Source organism: Podarcis bocagei (assembly GCF_964188305.1).
Source record: "Podarcis bocagei genome assembly, chromosome: 2".
In the NCBI taxonomy this organism is placed as follows: Eukaryota; Metazoa; Chordata; class Lepidosauria; order Squamata; family Lacertidae; genus Podarcis; species Podarcis bocagei.
In genome coordinates, this window is record NC_138126.1 from 111,374,223 (window position 1) to 111,395,658 (window position 21,436).

The 21,436-nt window shown below is 44.2% G+C and overlaps 1 protein-coding gene across 6 annotated transcripts in view; it reads right to left on the reverse strand.

Annotated features, from left to right (window-relative positions):
* DGKA (diacylglycerol kinase alpha) overlaps positions 1–21,436 on the reverse strand; it is an 86,914-nt gene that overhangs the window by 63,958 nt on the left and 1,520 nt on the right. For 2 of the 6 annotated variants that reach the window (XM_081181303.1, XM_081181301.1), the window contains exon 1: positions 200–475. The exons of 1 other annotated variant lie outside the window; for it this stretch is intronic. Coding sequence is in view for 2 of the 5 variants with exons in the window: in XM_081181298.1 (XP_081037424.1) it covers positions 20,620–20,687 (68 nt within the window). In the remaining 3 variants the exon portion in view is untranslated. Of the gene's footprint in view, positions 1–199; positions 476–15,450; positions 15,483–20,619; positions 20,688–21,436 lie in introns of those variants that run through there. 3 more of the 6 variants (XM_081181298.1, XM_081181304.1, XM_081181299.1) reach the window with 3 other exon arrangements.

Sequence of the window (21,436 nt, forward strand, 5' to 3'; positions counted from 1 at the left end):
CCACGCTGGCCCTGAAAACCGCCCCCCCTGCACATCTCATCTCCTGAAACTTCTACAACAAATAGCCCCCAAAATCCTGCCGGATTCCTTTATCCTGAGCGCGCGCCGCACACCGCGCCGCGCGCAAAACGCACACACATCTCCGGCAACAAAGCGTCGCTACAGAAGACAAATAAAAGAAAGCGAGGGGTTTCTGTACCTTGCTTTGCAGACCGGCTCAGCAGCACACTGGAAGTTGGCAGCACAAAATACCGAGGGCTGACTGAAGCTCAAGCAAACTCAATCACACCCTCCTCTGAGCCAGCCCTACTCCTGACATCAGCGCAAGGCAATTCTCTTTCGACTTCTTCTTTCCTTCATTGTATACATTAAAGCGCACAACACCGGGTGGAGGGGAGGGGCGGGTGAAAGGAGGAGGAAGAATGGCGGGCAAAAAGAAAAGAAAAACGATACGAGCTGCTTCCTCAGTAGAGAGCTGGCCATCCAACGAGGCGGTGGGACCCGGGCTCAGAAATTAGGATGGAAAAGAGCCCCCTTATCTTCTCCACAAAGCCTATAAGAATCTCTCTCTCCCTCTCCCACGTTTCCTCTAGGCCTCCCCGCTGCTGTTTTGCATTGCTGTTTTGCATTTCTCTCTCAACCATGTCTACTGATTATTTATATGATGTTTTCATGGAGAAAGCAAGAACAGTGGGTGAGGAGATAAGTGGTTACATACAGAATTCCTGAGGAAGGCTTTTTAAAAAAGTATTAAAACATTCATCCTAGTTCCCTTAAAGGTTTTCAAACTTCTATCTTTGGGGTCTCCTCCTGTCGAAAACTTGATTCTGGGTATATCCTAAGATGCACACTAAGCCCACATGGCACATACAAGCTCAGTCACTTCAGAAGAGCTAAGCATGTGCTCAGAAGAAGATACCCAACATTTCAACAGAAACCTGTGAATTGTGATCAGAGCAATAAGATCCAGCAGACAGCTTTATAATCAAACTGCTCTAGAGCCATTCCAGCTTTATCGAACTGTATCCTGATATATTAGGATCAAACTGAAAGTTGAGCTATGACAGCTATGGAGCTATGAAGGAGCTAAAGGGAAACAGATTGTTCAGGGATACCTGAAGGTTGGCAGAAGCAGAAAAATCTGTAGAGGCAGAAGGGAACCCAGAGGACAAAAGACACGCAGAGAGACAGCTAAAAGGTGACTGAATATGGACAGTGGTCACAGAGTGTTGGGGTAGGACAAAAAAGAAAAAGGTATGTGATGGATTGGAATATCCTGGAAAAAAGCATAGTTGATGATGATGATGATGAATATACTCCCCTTTACCACCTGGAGGTCTCAGGGCAGTTCACAGAAAAGATAAACATAAAAACCACTGGTTTTTATGTTTATCTTTTCTGTAAACTGCCCTGAGACCTCCAGGTAAAATAGACACACACACACACACACACACACACACACACACACACACACAGTATATATATTATATGATCAAAAATAAAAACAACAACCCCAATAACACCCTGAACAGGAACAGTCCACACTGCAACGTTTTGTTGCAGGTTCCACCTGTGTATTAGTAGTTTGTGGTTTAGAGAGAATCCTTTTCTATGCAGAGCAGCACAGTTCAGCGCTGGATATAGGGCTGTACAAGCAGTACCCCCCCACACACACACAGAGTGCCAAGTCAAGAGGGTGCAAAATTGAGAAGACCCATAAATGAAAAGAGGGAATCAAATTTTTGGCCTCACACAGGGTGCCATACTACGAAATATTACCAAAGTCCACCCCTGCACAGTTAAAAAGTTTGTTGTTGTTGTTGTTTTTTAAAAAACCTTGCCTTCCCACTATTTTCTGGTTCATCCTCTTTCCTTTGAGTGCATTGAATTTGCCAGTGTGTTAAGACTGACTGATGGAACACATCTGGGGACTAGTTTCCAACTGAGCTGCTTTGCTGCTGCTTAAATCAACCCATTTTTAATTAATGCACAGTGATGAGTTATGTGGGTTGGTTTGCCGCAAAGCCAGATTGCCAGCATGTCCAGCAGTCACTGTGTTTTAAAAATTAGGGCTAATCCACACCACCCTTGTGCCTGTGGGCAGCCCACTTACCAATGTGACTCCGAATGAGTTTAGATTGTGGCCTTGGAGGTTCTTTTTTATGTGCTTGGTTATGCAAGTGGTTTGTTGCAACTACAGGCTGCACTTTTCCACACAAGGTTTTCTTCCTTTCCATTTGTTACATCTCGTTGGTTGCAAGAAGAGCACTGTTTCTCTAGCTTTGCACACACAGACCTCCATCTTGCATACTATTCAGTGGTACACTTCATGTCTCTGTGTGTCCCTGTAGATTTGCAGGCATTGTGCAATATGCCCATTGCTTGGGCGTGCAGAGGAGGCCCAACAGCAGTTTTAGCAATTTGTTTATAGGACACAAGAAAGGAACTGGTAGGGAACTCTTTGGCCCTTACTGCAATACTGAAACTGGAGTTGGGTGCTTTTGAAAATCTGGCCCACAAAGGGCTAAACAAATGCATTCCACATGCCCTGCTCACTCCTTGGCTGAGGCAGATGTTACACCCATCACTGTTATTTGTTTATTTCCTCAACAGGGTTTTCCTTCTTGGCAGAAATCTAAGCCCAGAGCCAGGGCAGGGCTGCTTGATTACCAGCATCTGCCTGCTGCTATGGAGCAGGAAAACATATACACACAAGGGCAGGTGAGGAATAGGTGAATGGAGTTCCCAGGCCTGCAAGCTGAGGTGGGTGGAGGGAATGTATTGGCCACAAAAGGTCATGTTTGTCTGAACTCTGTTAGGTGTTTGCACATCTCTTTTAGGGTTCCCACTTGATTAGTGCTAAAATGGCAAACAGATCTTTTTTTTAAAAAAAAAATGCCTCTTGGCTAATTGTCAAAGCTATGTGTGCACTTCTATATTTGCAGTTTATTTAAATACACATTGACACATATGAATGGAAAATACGTTTGAGGTGGCATTTCTGTTGACTGTCCCTTTAAGTGTATTTATACATGTGAACATGAAAAACGTCAGCAGTGCCACAATTTCCATTTTTTCCTGGTGTATGTGTTGTGTTTTGCATGTGCACCCACCTAGTATTATATGTGCATGTTCTATAGTCTTAGGTTTCTGTTTAGCATGTGATCAGCTCGTCTCTGTATTCAATCTGTTAATAAAACTGCACGGCAGGATAGGGGAGTCAGCATCTACAACTGCTCTGTGTAGGAACGTGTGGGTGTTGATGTATGTATGTGCACTAGTCTTGACTCAGTGTGCCTGCCTGTCATTCTAGAAATGCTGTGCACATGAATCAATCCATCCATCTGGGTGGGTGGGTGTGGTCTATGTGCATGTTGAGCTGTGACTATTTTCTGAAACAAAGAGTGTATGTTCCCAATGACATATTTATGTTTTGTTTGCTACATCTTTGACCCATATACCACATCTTACTAAGCTCAAGGTAGGTAACAGCCATGGGGGGGGGGGGACACAGCAAAACACATCAACAAATATATGCAAATTTGCAGGGGGGATATGCATGCTTACCATTGACTGTAGCAAAGGTTTTTCCAGGTTTAATCTTAAAATCTCAGCCAGATGGTACACTGCTCAGGCTACCAGCTGGGAGGCCTAGGACTCCAGGTAACAGCTACATTCCCAGACAACGTGGCAACTCTATTCCTACCCTTCTGGAGCCCCCCCCCCTCTCTCTCTCTCACACACACACACACACACACACAGAGAGAGAGAGAGAGAGAGAGAGAGAGAGAGCGCAAAAAGATCCAGGCCATACACTGTCTGTCCTTTATAAAAGTAGATGGATTGACCACGGAGGCTCATGCATCCTAGAAAATGGATTAAGGATATAGTCTTATTCTGCTAACAATTTAATTGTTATAATTGTCAGCTGCCAAGTGGTGGGGCATCTCTAACAAATAAAATAACAGCCAACTGTCTCCTGATGGATCCTCAGCTCTCTTCCCCTTCACAACCTGCAGGTCTGATTTCAAACTATATCTATATGCTCCCAGTTTAGAGCAAATATGCAGTTCACAGCTTGATTTTGCAGTTGTACAGACATGTTTAGGAACAGTGTGAACAGGCACAGGTATTCAAGCCTGGGGAGAGAACACACACAATTCCAGTTGCTCCCATTGTTCCCAGGCTCCTAAGCTTGGTTAACTGAGAGCTGGCATGACATTTGCACTGCACCTTACAGGCCAAAGCATGCAGAGAGATGATCTGATGTTTTCGTTCATTTCAGCTTGGCTCTGTAATCCACTAAAGTATTGTAGTTAAATATATATTTTGAGCGATTCTTGTGTAATCCTGCTTATGTCTCAAGAGACCACAGATTGATTTCATGGAACGGGTGACAGCTCGGTTTGTAACGGAAAGTGGTGAGGCGTGAATATGCTGTGGAGCCCACATCCCCCCCTCCCCGCCCCAGAGAGGATTCCTCTAAGGCAGGTGATTTTACTTCTCTTACTATTCCTGGGGGTGCAGGATTTGCAAATGTCAAATCCGGAACAGGGGATGCCTGGTTGACAGAGAGGAACACCCCCCCCCTCGCTACGTCACAAATGCTGCATCTGGAATTTCCCCTTTTCGAGGTTGCAGATGTTTTTCTCTGCCAGTTAAATGTGCGTGGGCGGGAGGTGTTTGGTGCTGCGGTTTATACAGAGTCGCAAATGTGCACAATCCCAGCCCACTTGGCAGTCACATTTGTAGATAAAATTACAATCATTAGCTAATTAGTCCTTCCAGCCCCATATTTCAGTGGCAGGGAAAAGTCACCATGTTATGGTCCCCCCTGCCCACCAACCCCCAAAAGCCCCACCTGCTCCTAGGAAGGACAAACAACATAATGAAAAAGATGCTTCGCTTGCCAGCTCAGCAATGAAAACACCAGGTGCAACAAAAAAAATGTTGAGTTTGGTTCTGGGAGGAAAGTACCTGTTAAGCTGTGCACTTTCTTGAGTGACCTTAAGCAATTCACAACCTCCCAGGCTACCGTACCTTGCAGGGTTGTTGTGGTGATAAAGTGAGCCTAATTAGAATCCATGGACCTGATAAGGAAGGAAGGAAGGAAGGAAGGAAGGAAGGAAGGAAGGAAGGAAGGAAGGAAGGAAGGAAGGAAACTCCAAATGCAAGGAAGAGAGGTTTTGCAATTGGTGCAACAGAGAGATGCTTCCTGTCTTTTATCCGAGGACATGTGCCAAACATGTTTCAAAGTTATTTGCTGGTGGTTTCTGGAAGGGCAAGAGGTATCTACTTCCATCTTTGGTGGCTATGACCCCCAGGCAGCACAGAGGTTCTGGAGACTAGCTGTTGACCTTTGTCAGAAATAGGAGCATTCAAACCAACCACCTCACATGTTAAACTAAGGCACAAAGGGCTGTAGGAGCTAGCCCCTTCCGTCTCTGCACGCACTGGCCATGCATTTGGAGAATGCGCTTGTGCACACACTCCTGTGTATTCTGCATCCAGTGCATTCCACCACTGGTTTGAGAAGCAGCAAACACACGGCATTAGCCACAATCCATTTCTATCCTTTATCTATCCTGCAGTTTCTTACGAAATACTGCATTTCAATACATTACCCCCTGAAGCTATCTTCAGTGTGACTTCAGAAAAAGAACAACTGAGCAGCATTTTCAGTCAGTAATATGTACGCAGCCCGTGAGAAGCGGCCCTACATGCATACTGATGTATAAATTCCAATGCAAAGGAAGAGCCTGATTAGCCCAGGTTCCCCCCACTCACATGGAGCTTTATGAATGTACAATGGTATGCATGTAGGGCCCCCTTCTCATGCTCACCTAATCTGTGCCTGACTCCACTGCCCCCCTAACACATGAAGGGTGTACCATGTTTGTCCAAACACCCTAACAACTTCATGCCAGATCACATGAGACCACTAAGGACTGTGCTACTTAACCACTTGGAACCAAGTTACCCCAGCTTCCTATACCTTATTACAGCTAAGCTATGTATAACACTGGGCTGGAAATCTCCCCACCAAGATGATAAAATATTGGATATAATCAACAAGCTCTTCCGATGATGCATTGCCAGAATAATGTGCACATCTTTGGTCTTCCCTCCATGACAGAAACAGGCATCATGGCACTTTCAAGTTTAGAACATTTACTGCGGCATAAAACTTTATAGATTAGGACCTATGCATGAAGCAGAAGTTGTGAAAGCTTAATTGACCACATATTTGTCTGTAATGGAGCTACTCTACTAGCATTCATGAGTATGATACTAGCATTGCTGATATTATACAGAATTGCTAGCTGTTCAACAATTCTGTCTGGTAACAAAGGCAGCAACAATTTCTCATTTCCCCAGAAAGTGAGTGGTCAGAGGAAGAAGGGGGTGAAGACTGGGAAGAGGGTGTTGGAAGCTGAATGGGTAACAGGGCTTTATGAGCTGGGAGAGTCTGGCAGACAGAAGTCCAGAATCAGAGGCAGAAGATGAAGCAGGTGAGTGGGAGGAAGGAAGTCAAGAGGTAGAGATGAGTTGGGCTGGTGAAGAGTCACAGGTATCTCCCCTTCCTGCTGCAACAAGCTCCCCTTCCCCTTGATCTCCCAGAACCAGAAGAGGGCTGAAATGTGCAGAGCAGCAACAGGCTGCATGCAGTCTTAGTCTCCAAAGGCTTGGCAAAAGCCCTGGAGAGGAAAGGACTTAGATGGCTGTGTGCAGGTGGGGACCTACTGAGAATGAGCTGCTGACACTCTGCCAGGTTGGTGGAGATCATGTTTTGCTAATAAAGAGTTAACTCCAACTTTGATCTGTGTGATTACTGACCGGCACACTCTGTGACACCCACAGACTACTCCAGGGGTAGCCAATGTGGTTCCCTCCAGATGTTGTTGGCTCTCATCAGTCCTAGCCAGCATGGCCAACAGTCAGGGATTATGGGAGTTTTAGTCCAACAACATCTCAAGAGCACTAATGAACAACAAAAATAAAACAGAAGCAGTAAAATCAATAGTGAGAAGCAATAAAGCCAGTAACAATAAAACAACAAAATTAGCATACATTTAAAACTTTTGGCAACCAAAACTCCAATTCCCATCAGCCCCAGCCAGCATGGCCAACAGTAAAGGATGACAGTAGTAGTAATGCAACATCTACATGGTACCATGTTAAGTAGCCCTGCTCTAAAGGTACATCTCACAGCCATGCGTTGTAGTGATGTAAGAACACAATGAAAGAGTGAAATAATAGAGCTGAGTACTCAATGTCCTGTTGTCTCTTCACGTATATGATTGCATAACCTGTCTCCTCATTATGACATGTAAATAGGGAGCCAAATGCCGCTTTGTTTGCTTATTGCCAAATACTATCCTGGTAAGAAAAACCAGAACCCTCTTCCCATCTCAGCCCCTAAGTGCCTTGGTACAAGCAGATCTGCAGAAACCAAAGCCTTGTGGCAAAAATAGCACATGAACAAAGAAGATGAAATGTGATGTTGCTATCTTGTTTAGGGATCTAAGGCTGGTTCTACCCACACCAAAGATGCAGGATGTTTGGGGCTGCTCTGCAGTTAAGTCAAGTAAAATGGCATACTTGCTCCGTGGCTATAAGACCTCTACAATGCAAGTGCTGTAACTGATATGAGAAAAAGTGTTTCAAAAGGTAGAACCCCCTCAAGCCTTAATTACCATAGTACTGCATTGACACTGAGCTTAGTATTCTCATAAGCATCCTCTTCAGATATGCAACATAATCTCCTCAGAAGGCTTTGGGGTCGTTTGCTAGCTAAAGCCACTTGCTAAATTGCTTTTGAGCTGTGTATGCAACAAGGCATTATTGTGCATGTGGGTCACAGCAGCCCTTTTTTATGTGTGCTCTTGCACCCTTTTGTCTCCCTGTCTATTTTGATCTTTCCCAACTATACAAACGGGTGGTACTTGATGGGATGTATTCATGCTGTTGTCCCCTCACCTCAATTACTACAGTGGTACCTCGCAAGACGGAAAACTCGCCAGACGAAAGGGTTTTTGGTTTTTTTATTTGCTTCGCAAGACGATTTTCCCTATGGGCTTGCTTCGCAAGACGGAAACGTCTTGCAAGTTTGTTTCCTTTTTCTTAAAACCGTTAATACAGTTGCGACTTGAGTTCGAGGAGCAACTCATAGCACGTGGTGTGGTAGCCTTTTTTGAGGTTTTTGAAGACTTTGGTGATTTTTGAAGCTTTCCCAAAACTTTTCCGACACCGTGCTTCGCAAGACGAAAAAAATCGCAAGACGACAAAACTTGCGGAACAAATTAATTTCATCTTGCGAGGCACCACTGTACTTCCCCACCCTCTAGAAGTTCCAGAAACTTGAGGTCCATGGTGGGTTTGCACAAGAGATATATTTGTTTACCTGTGCCATATAGATAATTGTCTGTAGATGAGCACAATAATGAACAACTTTCACAGAAGCCAAATATCAAGCATGTTTCACAGTGGGCAAAACAGCCAATATTAAAACATACTTTTTGGGGGGGAGGTGTTACCAGATTTATGCCGTAGTTTAAAAAATGAAAACGTACTTGTATGTCAAAGCCTTGCCTGGTAGAGAGCCAGCAGCCCACTGAGGAGTGTCTCGTCAGGACAAAGAACGACTGGGTCAACAGATGCGAACAATGTGAAAAACATGCACACGTGATTAATCAAATCTACTTTAAACTGTTGTGTGTACATATCCTTGATGGCTGATGGTTACTGGGTGCTGAACACAGGTTGCCCAACTGATTGAGGGTAGAACCAACTAGTTTGGACAAGCTGAATGTAGTCGGTAACAAGAGAAAAGAGGTTTTTGCAGCTGGCTACTAAGAGCAAGCCAGGGAGATTTCATAAGAGGAGTCTTGCTGAATCACACAACAGGCCACCTCAGCCAGCGTTCTGCTTCCCACAGTGGCCAACCAGGTTTTGCTTGAAGACAACAGATATTTCCCACTGCTGCTCTCAACTGGAACCTGGAGGAAATTGCTCCAAGGTCACGTGATTTGTGGTGGGGTTTTTTTTTAACCGGGGTAGGGGGGAGATGATGGTGCTTTAAAGACTAAAATTCAGTTTGAGTGTTCACCACAAGTCTCCATTGCTCTCTCTCCCCACAAGAGAACTGATCCTGTAAAAGGCTGCGCCTAGAAGCTCAGTAAAACAGTATTGATCCTCTTTGTCTATTTATCAGCTTTGATTGATTCTGATCTGGCTTACACACTACGGTATAGCTTCTCTCCATTCTGGCTCAGTTTTTTGCCCTTTCTTATAGGTGAAACTCATATGATTCCTCAAGAGAACAAGAAAACATATTCACAGCGCTCCATAAGAAAATATTGCTCCAGTTTATGACGGGTCAGCAAGGTTTATCTTGCCTGGGCCAGATCGTTCCCCCCCCCCCCCCGCAATTTTCGGCACCGTGGAAGTGAGACCCCGCGCCATGCTGCACTGCTTTAGCGCAGCGCGTGAGTGGGCAGCTCAGTTCAGGGGCGGCTCATGGGCCAATCAAACAACCTCTAAAGCAGCTTCCAGCCCATGAGCCTTAGGTTGGTGACCCCTGGTTTATGATCACAATTTTAGTATTCAGTGAGATCCTGGTTTCAATCTGCACATTTCACTGTGGCAAGCTGGACTGAGGAGAGGCGATCACTCTTTGTAGCGATTGGTAACAGATTGGAGGCTCTCAGATACCATGGAAACTGGGTGCGGGGGCAGATCAGAAAATTACTGATATTATTCCACTTGCAAAAATATAATTGTAATGTATGAACAGTTCAGATGAATCAACGCAACCTTGATGATATGATCTTGATGGTCTATCATTGCAAAAGCTAATTAATTCTGAGATCCTGGCAGTTGTCAGACTTCTGCGGAGGAGCTGCTTTGGCAAGAGGAAGGATCAAATACACAGCCATGAGAAAATCTTCAATACCTACTTGCATTAGGTACACAAAGTCCATTCCAGTGGGCCAAAATGGAGTGGTAAGAGGGAGACAGCAGGAATGGAATGGAGGGTAGAAGTGAAGCTGTTACTACTTTTATATTTATGTAGAAGGGTTTTTCTCTCCCCCTTCCTCACCAATGAGTTTACAATCCAATTTCCTCACAGAGAAGAAATCATAAATAGGACTGGAACCATATTTCAGAAATGTATTATCTTTTCAGCATCTAATTTTTAGGATCTGAATATGTATTTCAAATATTTCAGTTATCAGTCTTAGTTTTCTAGTGCATATGGGAACCTAGACTTTCCATCACTGATCACTAATGAAGTCAGGACCCCCACAGACTGATGGGCTTGTTTGTCTTTTGCAGGTGCATTCTGCAATATGTCACTGATGCAAAAACAGTGCATTCATGGTGGATTTATACTGGACCATCCACTTTATTATATGTCCTGAGATGCTTTCATAATCCTGCATTATTGCCATCTGGAAGGGCACTCTCACACTATAGTAGGACAAACACACACACAAACAAACCATTTGTGGTATGAAAAATCACAGGGTTTCAGCAGGAAGCAATAGGATATGCATTGTTTGGAAATGAAGCAGTGTGACTGCCCTAAAACTTTGGCAGGTGCAAATAGCGTTGAAAATGTGATCACATATAACCACCCCAGTAGCATCCTGAGGACAAATCACGATGACTGCTCAGTAAACGGGATGTCTGGAAGGCGTTTGTAAGGTTTAGTACAAAACAGAGAAGTTATTTCCCGTAGAGTGACCCAGTCGGCCTGCAGCTGGCTGCCAATGTCTCACAATTCCTATCAGTTGGGAAGGGGGAAAGTAAGAAGGGGGCACTGCACACACCCCCACTTTTACCTTCCACCATGCATTCTGACTGACAGGTTTATCATGCAAGCAGTAATTGGAGTGGATAGAATCTGAAGGGTGCTGAGCTGCCTCCTTCCCCTGGCTCCTTCCCCTCCAATGGCAAAGCTATGACCAAGATGTAGACATTAAAACCCTTGAAGGATGTTTCGGAGAAGAATCTACTGCTCCTTTCCCAGTGCACATGTACCTTCATGATAAAAACATCTAGAACTGAGTAATAGGAGTGCGGGGGATGTCCCTGTCAGTTAACCACCATAACAAAGATATAGCTGAAACACTCTCAACTTTTATCGAACAATAGTAATTCTGGCAGAATTACAAAAGAATGGAGTTCCCACCATTATGTTCTGAGAGAGCCGTGTCTTTGAAAACCACATTACAGTACAGATTTGCCCATCAGTGCATTGCCGTGCTGGGTACTTGATATTTCTGACTTCATTTGTTCTACATATAATTTTAATGTATTATGAAAACTTTTAATAAAAAAGTGGGGGGGGGGGAAATATAATTGTTTTGTGACTCACTTCATGACACGGAACAAACTCACCCCATACACAAAATGGATGGCAGTGACAGGCTTTTAAAATACAAAGTACCGGTAATTATTTGGAAGCTGTGGGCTTCTTCTGACCACATTTAGCCGATGAAACACACACCTAGCCATTTTGGAGTGGGGACTGCATTGAACAGAAGCCTAACTATCTTCCTACTGCCATAGGCGCCGACTCCATGGGGCTTGAGGGGGCCCGAGCCCCCTCAAAAATTCGTTTGGGGGGGCTCTGCCCCCCCAATAATCTCCGGCGCCCCTCCAGCAGAGTGCCATCGCCGCCCCTCCCCCAGCCCAAAATGCACAGGGTCGGGCTGCATGCCTCCTGCCCTCCCTCCCGAGCAAAAGCTCCACCCAATTTCCTTCAGAGCTGATTAATAGACGCAGCACGCTCTCCCCTATTCGCTCACGAGGAGGCGGCGCCACTTTATTTGCATATTCATGAGCTTATTTATTATTCATGAGCTTTCCCGGGCCCCCCCCCCCAATATTTTTTATAAGTCCGCGTCCCTGCCTACTGCAGTGACTTTCCTGTTTGTTCACCTTTAGGGAATTGTTGTTTCAGTCAAGGCTATGCACTCTTTTGCTGCTGGATGCCCGTATAAGGTGCACATTTAGTTAAATCTAAAAAAGGAGGTGGTCAATGGCACAGCTCTCGCCCAGGAGCAAGTATGCATCTCTTTTACATGTGGGTAGGATACGCTGTATTTTCACATTTGCAAGGGGGTCATGCCTAATCAGAGTTTTGCAGCACATTTTCAGTAATGCTGTGGAAAGGGACTTACTGAGAAAATGAAGCAGCTTGCAGAGCTTATTCTTATTGCACTATTTGGGTTACCTTATGGGGGCAGGAGTTAAGTTCATAGCAAAGCACTATGACGCAGTTTCACTGGTGTTTGGATCTAGAAGTGGAAGGCAACATAGTATGGACATATAAAGAAGTAGCTGCAGAAAATTTATTTTCCCCCAGATGTTATCTTAGGTACCACACAGAAACGATCGCGAAAAATAAAAAAATAAAAAATGTCAGCCAAAGATTTGGAGACCAGATAGCGATGCTAGAGATCCATGCTGACCAAGTTAAAAAATGTGGATTGGAAAATAGGACAATAACTTGAGAGACTTAATGGAAATTTTGATTGATCTGTCTTCAGAGAGCCCAGATAAAGAAGGCTTTCTTGAAAGAGCAGAACCAAACACCCCAGATCTCAGTTGATCACCCAAGTATGTATATGTTCCCTGGCTCCTGGTGCCCATTTCCTTCTCCTGCCATGGTTTCCATCCCTTCCCCATATTTTATGCCATCTCAGTGTGCCTCAAGGTCAGATTGAGCATTTCATCTTCCCTGTCGTGTGCAGTGTAGAACATTTGCTTAAGTCAGCTGGGACTGTTTGAGACGAAGGGTTGCACTTATTCTTTTCCAACCCTAGGATTCAATGCGGCGCAGGAGAACTAAGCACACACAAAATTTATTATTCTATTTGGATGTCTAGCATGCCCCAATTTCCAAAGTTTCAGGATGCATAACAAAGGATTAGCAGTCTTAGGCTATGCACACATTACTGGCTTAAAAGGCAGCTAAGTCACTCTTCCTCTCAATTCGGATCGAAGCTGGTTTGGGGGAAAACACATCAAAACACAGCATTTCGTAAGAAATGACAGGATAGATACAGGCTAGTTATGGACTGTGGCTAAGGTCATGTGTACACTGCTTCCAGAACCAGCTGTGAGAGAACACTGGATGTAGAGCAAAAGGGAGTGCATACAGAGTCTTATTCAATGGGATTTGTCATGTTCAAGACAGCTGAACTGTGGAAGAGGACAATTTTTTTGCAGAAACTGAATGGCACTTATTTGCATAATATATTCATATAGCATAACTTAACTTTCTTTGCTGCAGAACTGGATATTGCTGAGGTAAATAGATGCAGAATACACACTGCTCTAATTATAAAGGAATCTGACTACACTGAAATAGCACTATTTGGTTATTTATGTGTATGAAGCTTTTAAATTAGTCACTTCATACACTCTACTTCCGCACCCCCCAAAAAGCACTCTTTCATAAGAAAGAGCATGCAACCCACATGTAGCTATTAATGTATGGATTTTTCTGTGTATGCCCCACCAAATATGGCCTCCTAGTATACACATACAAAGCAAAATGAACTCATAATAAGAGATCACACCTGATGATCTGCATGCAGTCTACACAGTATTTTCTACACTTTTTTTCCATGTTCACAAAACGTGATGATGAACTGTCCCTAGGTAACACATGATTTAAAGCGAAAACCCAGAGGGGACAAGAATATTTTCCGTGTGTCTTTTGAAAATGTTCACTCTTCTGTGTAATAACCTAGTTGCCGAAATAGGCTTGCTGTGCAACTGTACAAGAGACGTTTGATGCTCTGTGTGAGCTGATTGGCCCATTCAATTGCAGTGCTCTTGAAAGCAGGTGGCAACACACAGAGGAAGTTAGAGACATAGTTCAGAACAGGCTGGTACCAAAGAAGCAAATCTAATCCTTGCAGAGGATGAGTCACAGCTCTCCTACATACACAGTTCCAAGCCTGTAGTTCTTCTCACAAGGACCACATCACCCACGTCTCAAGTAAAAGCGAGAGAAGCAAAAACCATGAAACAACAGAGAGGAGAGGAAAGAATTGTATTTGAAAACACAACCCTACAGATGTGCACCTGTGATGATGATCTGTACAAGATTAGGAGGCACTGCAGACGTTTTTAAAGCTGCTAACACTATTACTAGGAAGAGAGATCCATCTGTCCTAGTTTTCTCTTTCTGCCAAGGCTAGCCACTTTCTGGCTGGCTATAAGGCAGCATTTTTGCTGAAGCGGCAAGTGGAGGAGACTTTCATTAGCAACCTCGCTGTCTGCATTCACACATAATCCTAAACCAGGCTGCGTGGCTTCTTTTAACTATAATATGCATGAGGTGTCTGAGCAAAAATGCCTCTCTTCATCAGTGAGGAAACAAACCACAGAGCGGCTGGCTTGGTATTGTTATGAATTTGGGAAGTGGGGAGGGAGGGAGTAGGCTATATGTGAGATCCTTCTAATTCTTGGATCCAACAAGTGTTAAAATATAAGCCAGGCTAGCTTCCTGTGTTGAGGTGACTGCCTGGGTGATGGGCCATTAAGAGAACAAAGGAAAGGGGCTCTGTGCTAGAGAACAAATGGGTGGGGCTCCTCCCTCAACTCAAGGGTAGTTAGAAGGACAAAGCCTGAATTAGGATCATAGAATCATAGAGTTGGAAGAGACCACAAGGGCCATCGAGTCCAACCCCCTGCCAAGCAGGAATTTTAGAGCTGAGAGTTTGCAGTGATGTAAAGCAGCAAGCTCGAGAGTCAGAGAGCAATACCGGATGTCTGTTTGAATCCAAGTTTGCGGCTATGGGAGAAACAAGACCCTTTTGGGGTGTTAATGCTGTGAGCTCCTCCATCGCAGGCTCAGGTTGTATATGTGTAAATAAACCATATATCATAAAGACATCAAAGTCTCTGCTGTGCCTCATTCCCACAAGAAACACAAACACTGGTTAAGTGCCTGAAACCCCCAGAATCTCACAACGCACAGAGATTGGGGTGGCATGTAAAAGTATTATGTCCAAACAGTGATATATTTTTCCCCCTTCCAAACAAACAGCACTGGCCTGGGTGTAATGTGAACTCTGTGGTTTGTTTCTCCACTTGACTAAGGGAGGAGCAAAGCTGGAGTATTTGAGCTGCGTTCACCAGAATGCACTTCTTTCACTCCACTGTTCAAACAAACCACTGCTTGGCTTCGAGTTACACATGCATGCAGCCTCCACCTTTTCTGAGCAAATACTACCCACCTCTACCAGGAGCACAAGGACTGCAAAATACCAAGATATGCTTGCCTTGATTGGTATCCCCACATCTTCTAACATGTCGCAAATGAAAACAGTAATAATCCTGAGCATATACACGTGGCCCACAAATCACTGATCCCACTTTATAGGTGAAGAACACTGAAGCTTACAGATAACTAAAGTGACTTACCTAACTGGGAAGAACATTCTTCACTCCACCATCCAAAAAAGTTCAGCTTTCCTCCATGGTAGGTGTGCAGAAAGGTGATGGACAAACATTAAAATGAAAGACATTTCAATCATGTTTCTGTCCTTCCTGTGATACTAGAAGGGAAGCCCGCCCTTCAGGAAAGTAACTTTGCTTAAAAAATTAAATAAGTAAAACATGAACTATAAAGAAGTCTGCATTGCTCAACTTTCACTGCTAGTCTTCTGTAATAAGCAGTGGAGTTTTGGGACAAGACTAACTGGAGAGCATTAAAGCTAATGTCTATTTAGAACAAACTTGAGAATGCATACATGTGCTCAAATGTCTTTTAGGAATATAAACAGCTGCCTGATTAATTTTGAGTACTTCTGTTTTATATTACTAACGTTGCCAACTATATAACTAACGTTGCCAAACCCTATTAACTCTTGAAAACATGGTATGACCAGAAAGCTAATTGAACTAATACCATCAAGCAAATATTGCTAATTAGCAATAATGAAACAATGCAGTATAACAAAAGTCCCTAATGTTGTTAGCGTGTGTGTGTGGTAGTGCTTAATTTCCTCTGGCAACGCCTATGAAGGAGCTATTTTTATTGTGCATTCATGATGACTTGTTCTCATGATGGTATCAAGACGATTATATATGATCATGCCTTCAACACTGTTTGCGGTTGCAAAAGTTTCAGGGCAAACACACTGGTTTGTTTCCAATCAGGACATGTCCTATAGCTTCCTGTTGAAAACCTGTAACTTTTTCATTTCACAAATGTTCAGAGTGTGTGCCTGTCCTGCTTTTGTTGTGCTATAGCGCTAGACTGCCCCTCCAGACAGCCATAAGATGGAAAAAGGAAGGTCCGATTTACACTACCCCATTGTTAAATTCAGTAAGACTTGCATCTGATTACATATGGTAAGGATTGTGCTGCTAGTGTGTCAAGAGTCCTTTTTAACTCCTTGCCAAGTTGTCAAAACTTGAGACTCACAACATATTCTCCCTTCTGCTATCCTTACTTTAGCTCAAGGTCCCAACTCCAAAGGAACTAAACAAAGAAGTGTTTCATCTAGCTAGAATGAGTTATTCTCAAAACCCTTGGGGAAAATACTGAGAGATTTACCTAAACTAGTTCCTGGGCAAAGCACAAATGAAGATATAGGTAAATATCAGATACGGGAAAAATTAAAGATATCTGTGGAGCAATGAGCCATTTCACAAAAGAAACCCTTGGGAAAGTGATCATAAATCTGTAGTACCTGTGTGTCTGTGGTATACTTGCCATGATGTGTGTTTGCTATGGGTATGCCAAAGGTAGAAAGTAAAGAACAGCAGGGAGGTCAGATGTTGGCGAAGTTGGCTGTGCTAGGATTGCTAGAGATTCTAGATTATAGCATGTTTGCAGCATTTTAGGATAGGTGTGACATATACCTGGACTATAGGTATAGGCACAAGTCATCAATGTAACAGTGGCATTATTAAATTTGGAGGATTTGCTGCCATTGGGGTCAAATCTGTGATGCATTAGCCATTAGCAAATCAGCTAAGCCCTTGCTACAATGTAGCTATCTGAAAAAGGGGGTAGAAAACCTGTTGCTCTCTGATGATAAGCAGAGTTCAGCAACCCCTGGATATCCATGGGTTCTCCATCCCCATTCTCCTTGAAATATGCTCCTTTCTTAATCTCAGGGTCATGGGTTTGAGTCCCAGGTTGAGGGAAATATTCCTGCATTGCAGGGGGATGGACTAGATGACTCCTGTGGTCTCTTCCAATTCTACAGTTCTAAGATTCCTGCTCCCTTTCATTTCCCTCCCAGCTCAGAACCTGGTAGCTGTTCTGAGCTCCTAGAATTTTAAATGGGGGGTAGATTACCTACCATCAGCTGCAGAATGACCCCACACATGCTACAACAGAGAGTGGGATAACAAGGAGAGGCAAAGGGAGTGAGTATGCGTACAAGCCAAAGGCATGTATGTGATGGATGGGCGAAAGGGATGTGGGCCCCAGATTAAGGCTTTGCACAGGGCACCCATGACCATTAATACAGCACTGTCAAGACATTGCTTTCTCTGGCCACACAACTAGATGGGAGAAATAAACCAGACCCCCTCTCCTGAATCCAGCTGCTAGCAAGCCAGACTGACACCTACTGGACAATATATTTGAAGCACATTATTGCCTTCATGGCACTGAGCAGTACACTGAGCAGGGCGGGACTGCTATCTGCTCCAATACAAGAATATTCACCCGTGCAGCTGCTCTCATTGTTAACCAAGTTGAAACACCTACTACATAAATATCTAGCTGTTAGAGCTTATCACTACTATAGCAGCTTTCTCTCTGCAAAGTGCTACTTTACAGGTCTTCGCACTTAATATTGACTCACATAAGCAAGAGTAAAACATGGCAATGAAACACGTTAGGTGGCAACGATGGCAAGGAATCGATCAGGATACTAGCCACCCTACCAACTCTTACATAATGTCTAAGATGTGGAACATGCATCATCACTCAGATAGTGAGGAAAGAGCAGTGAATCATTTTGAAATAGTTCCCCTTCTCCTGTGGTCTCTAGCACTGCTCAAAATAAAACTGGAAAAGAGGCTCAGCCAGATTCAAAGGGTGAAACCTACCTCAGTCTTCCCCACAAACCTCAGCATCCCATGATCAAGTTTCAGCTCTCCTATAATCAGGTATTTCATCAGTGTGAATGCTCATAAGGTTATTAAACTGAATTTTAAAAAATTGGCTTGTGATGCCACATTATTCCACATTTCAAAATAGATAGGAAATTATATTGCAATGGTCCATTTTGCAGGTATAGAAGTTCTTGAGCTGCTCAGGATTCCTTGGTAGGCAGAACAGAATCTTATTATCTATTGTAGAGAAACCAGTGCTGGATTAGCCTTTCAAATGTTCATAGTACAGTGGTACCTTGGTTTACAACTATAATCTGTTCTGGAGGTCCGTTTGTAAACCAAAACACTTTCGACAATTGGGCCTCCAAAAAGAATTTGTCCGTAATCCAAAAAAAATGGGTTGTAATCCAAAAATGGTTGCAAACCAGAACATGCACTTCCAGATTTGACGTGTTTGTAATCCAAAACGTAGGCAAACCAAGAAATATGCAAACCAAGGTACCACTGTATCTTCAAACCATCATGGCAAAACCAGCCACTCACTACTTCAGCCAGGATACTGCCAATTGCCTCTGAGTAAGAAGCTGCTGCCAGAGTCACTGGGGAGCCATGTCAAAAAGAACTCACAGCATTGTACGTCCTGCATATGCTGCTCTTCCAACAAATGTGACATAAGGGTCAGGACAGAAAAACAGTACACAAGATGGCTGCAAAATAAAGCTGCCAACATTGTTTCCAGTCCATGATCTTTCTGCTCCTAACAGCTGGGTTTCATCTGACAGTTTAGGTGATAGCCCAGGACAAAAACATCATCATGCTGCTCTGGGGCCTTTGCAAACTTTCCCCCCAGCAGCTTTTAGTTTATAGCACAATGAGTATACAGTTAATACTCTCTCGGGGCAAGGGTTCCAGCGTCTTCAATAAGATTTAATAAGAATTCTTTTGTAGGGATATAAAACTGTCCCAGAACTGAGTTTCAATATAGGACAAATTGTGATCGTGCAAGTGTTATAGGCATCACCAATGGAAAAGATTTCGTGAGTTATTTAGTATAGTTCTCTGCAACAACAGAATCCCTTATGCTAAAACTAAACCTGACCTGCATATTTTTCCATGCACCTGCCTCTTTTTTCTGCCAATAAAAAGCAACATTGGGAGCTTGTGTTTGAGGAGGAGTGATTGAGAAAGGTGCTCAGTGGTGTGAAGTCTACTTCCCACTTTAAAAGTATACGGGGGGGTGAGGGACTGGGGTGGCAAAGCTTAAGTTCTTTTATTTAGTATATGCTTGGGGTTTTTGTGTCAGTGTCACTTGGGGAAGTTCTCTTTCTATTCACTTGTTATGTTTCCTTAGTGGTGAGAGAGGTTGGGGTGGCCTAGGGTGTGGTTGATCATCTTTGGCCGGCTGCAGTGGGATTTGTTTGTGCGTGGGTGAGGTGGGTTGTCGGGTTAAGTTAGCCATATTGAATCATATGCTGTTGGTGGGTTATGAGCTCTTCATAGCGTGAGTGGGCATTGTTATCTTGGAAGATATTCAGTAGGGCCAGTTCTGGGGTGACTTCTAGTACCTGTTTAGTTATTTTGCTTATTTCTGGTATGACTGCGCACACCCCTTTTCTGACTGGGTCCTCGATTATTTGGTTTGGGGATCTACTGGTTCAGACACAGCATATGTCTGAGAAGACCCCAGGAGCGATCATGGGGAGGAGGTGCAAGGAAAAAACTGTTGTGACATTTATTTCTTTGGCAACTTGGAATGACTGATGTGGGATCCAGAAACGGCAACCTGGAGCTCCACTGACCACTTAACTCAGGGGTCAGCAACCTCTTTCAGCAGGGGGTCGGTCCACTGTCCCTCAGACTTTGTGGGGGGCTGGACTATATTTGGGAGGGGGAAATGAACAAATTCCTATGCCCCACAAATAACCCAGAGATGCATTTTAAATAAAAGCACACATTCTACTCATGTAAAAACATGCTGATTCCTGGACCGTCTGCGGGCCGGATTTAGAAGGTGACTGGGCTGGATCCGGCCCCCGAGCCTTAGTTTGCCTACCCATGACTTAATTGCTCTCTTCTCCATCAGCTTGGAAGCTTTTTCTGAGACGCCTGCGGGGTATGACAGCATCCTTTGTTGTTTGAGCATCTTTATCAAGATGCTAACAGATCTGCCTGCCTTCAATCAGTTGTGCTTCAAGGGAAGCTCACCAGTCCTCTGATTCTTTAATATTTTCCAGCCCAGATAGATGTTAACCAAAATATCTCACAACAGTAATCTCCCTGCAGGAGCAAGGAAGCATAAGAGAGATGCACCACAAGAGCATCTTGGATGGGATGGCTTTCAAAGAGGGCTAGACAACAGCATGGAGGAGAGGCCTATCAAAGGCAACTAGCAGTGATGGCTATGCTCAGCCTCCCCTGTTGGAGGGAGCAACGCTTCTGAAAAGTACTTGCTGGAAACCACAGACTCCACAAACGTGTTTCACAAGGACCCCTTCGTTCCCTCTGCCCCAGTACCTGAGGGTCGTCACGTCTCTCCAGGGATTTGGCCAGAACGAAGTATATGTTGGGGAAAGGCTCCCTCCCTGCGAAGAAAATGGAGCAATCAGCAGGCACCTGGCTCCCAGCCATGATAGCAGCAGTCTGGCACATGAGGTTGGGGGACATGGGAAGGAAGCATTCCTGTAGCATAGGGCATTCAATTGGCATTTCCACCTACATGAACTCTGAGCCTTCCCCCCCCCCCCCCCGGTTCTGGCCTGCCTCTCTCCTAAGGAAGATGCAAGCTCTTGCTGGAAGCCACTGGTGGGGAGTGTTCCTATGATTCCCAAATGTTTCAGAAGCATCTTTTTGTTCCTTTAGCTGATTCATATAATCATAGCATGGTAGGATTGGAAGGGATCCCAAGGGTCATCTAGTCCAACCCCAGGCAATGCAAGGATCCTACCCATAGCCAGCCCTGGCCAGGCTGGGCTCCAAACTCCAGCCTTCTGGTTACCATTGCAATTCTGCATGGTGTGGAGAAATGAGAGTGTAAGCAACACATTTCTCTCTCCCCTAACACTGATATGAGATCCACACCATGCAGCCCTTTCAATAACTAAAATCTAAAGGGCTGTCACATGAAGCAAGCTTGTTTTCTCCAGCTCCAGAGGCCCTTAGGTACTGAAGCAGTGACTTGGAGGCTTTTAAGCAGTGCTTGGATGGCCATCGGCCATGGATCATCTCGTTGAGATTCCTGCATTGCAGGGTTGGACTATATGATGCTCAGGATCCCTTCCAACTCTACAATTCTATGCTGGTATGTTTTAAAGAGCATCCAATGCACCTTTAA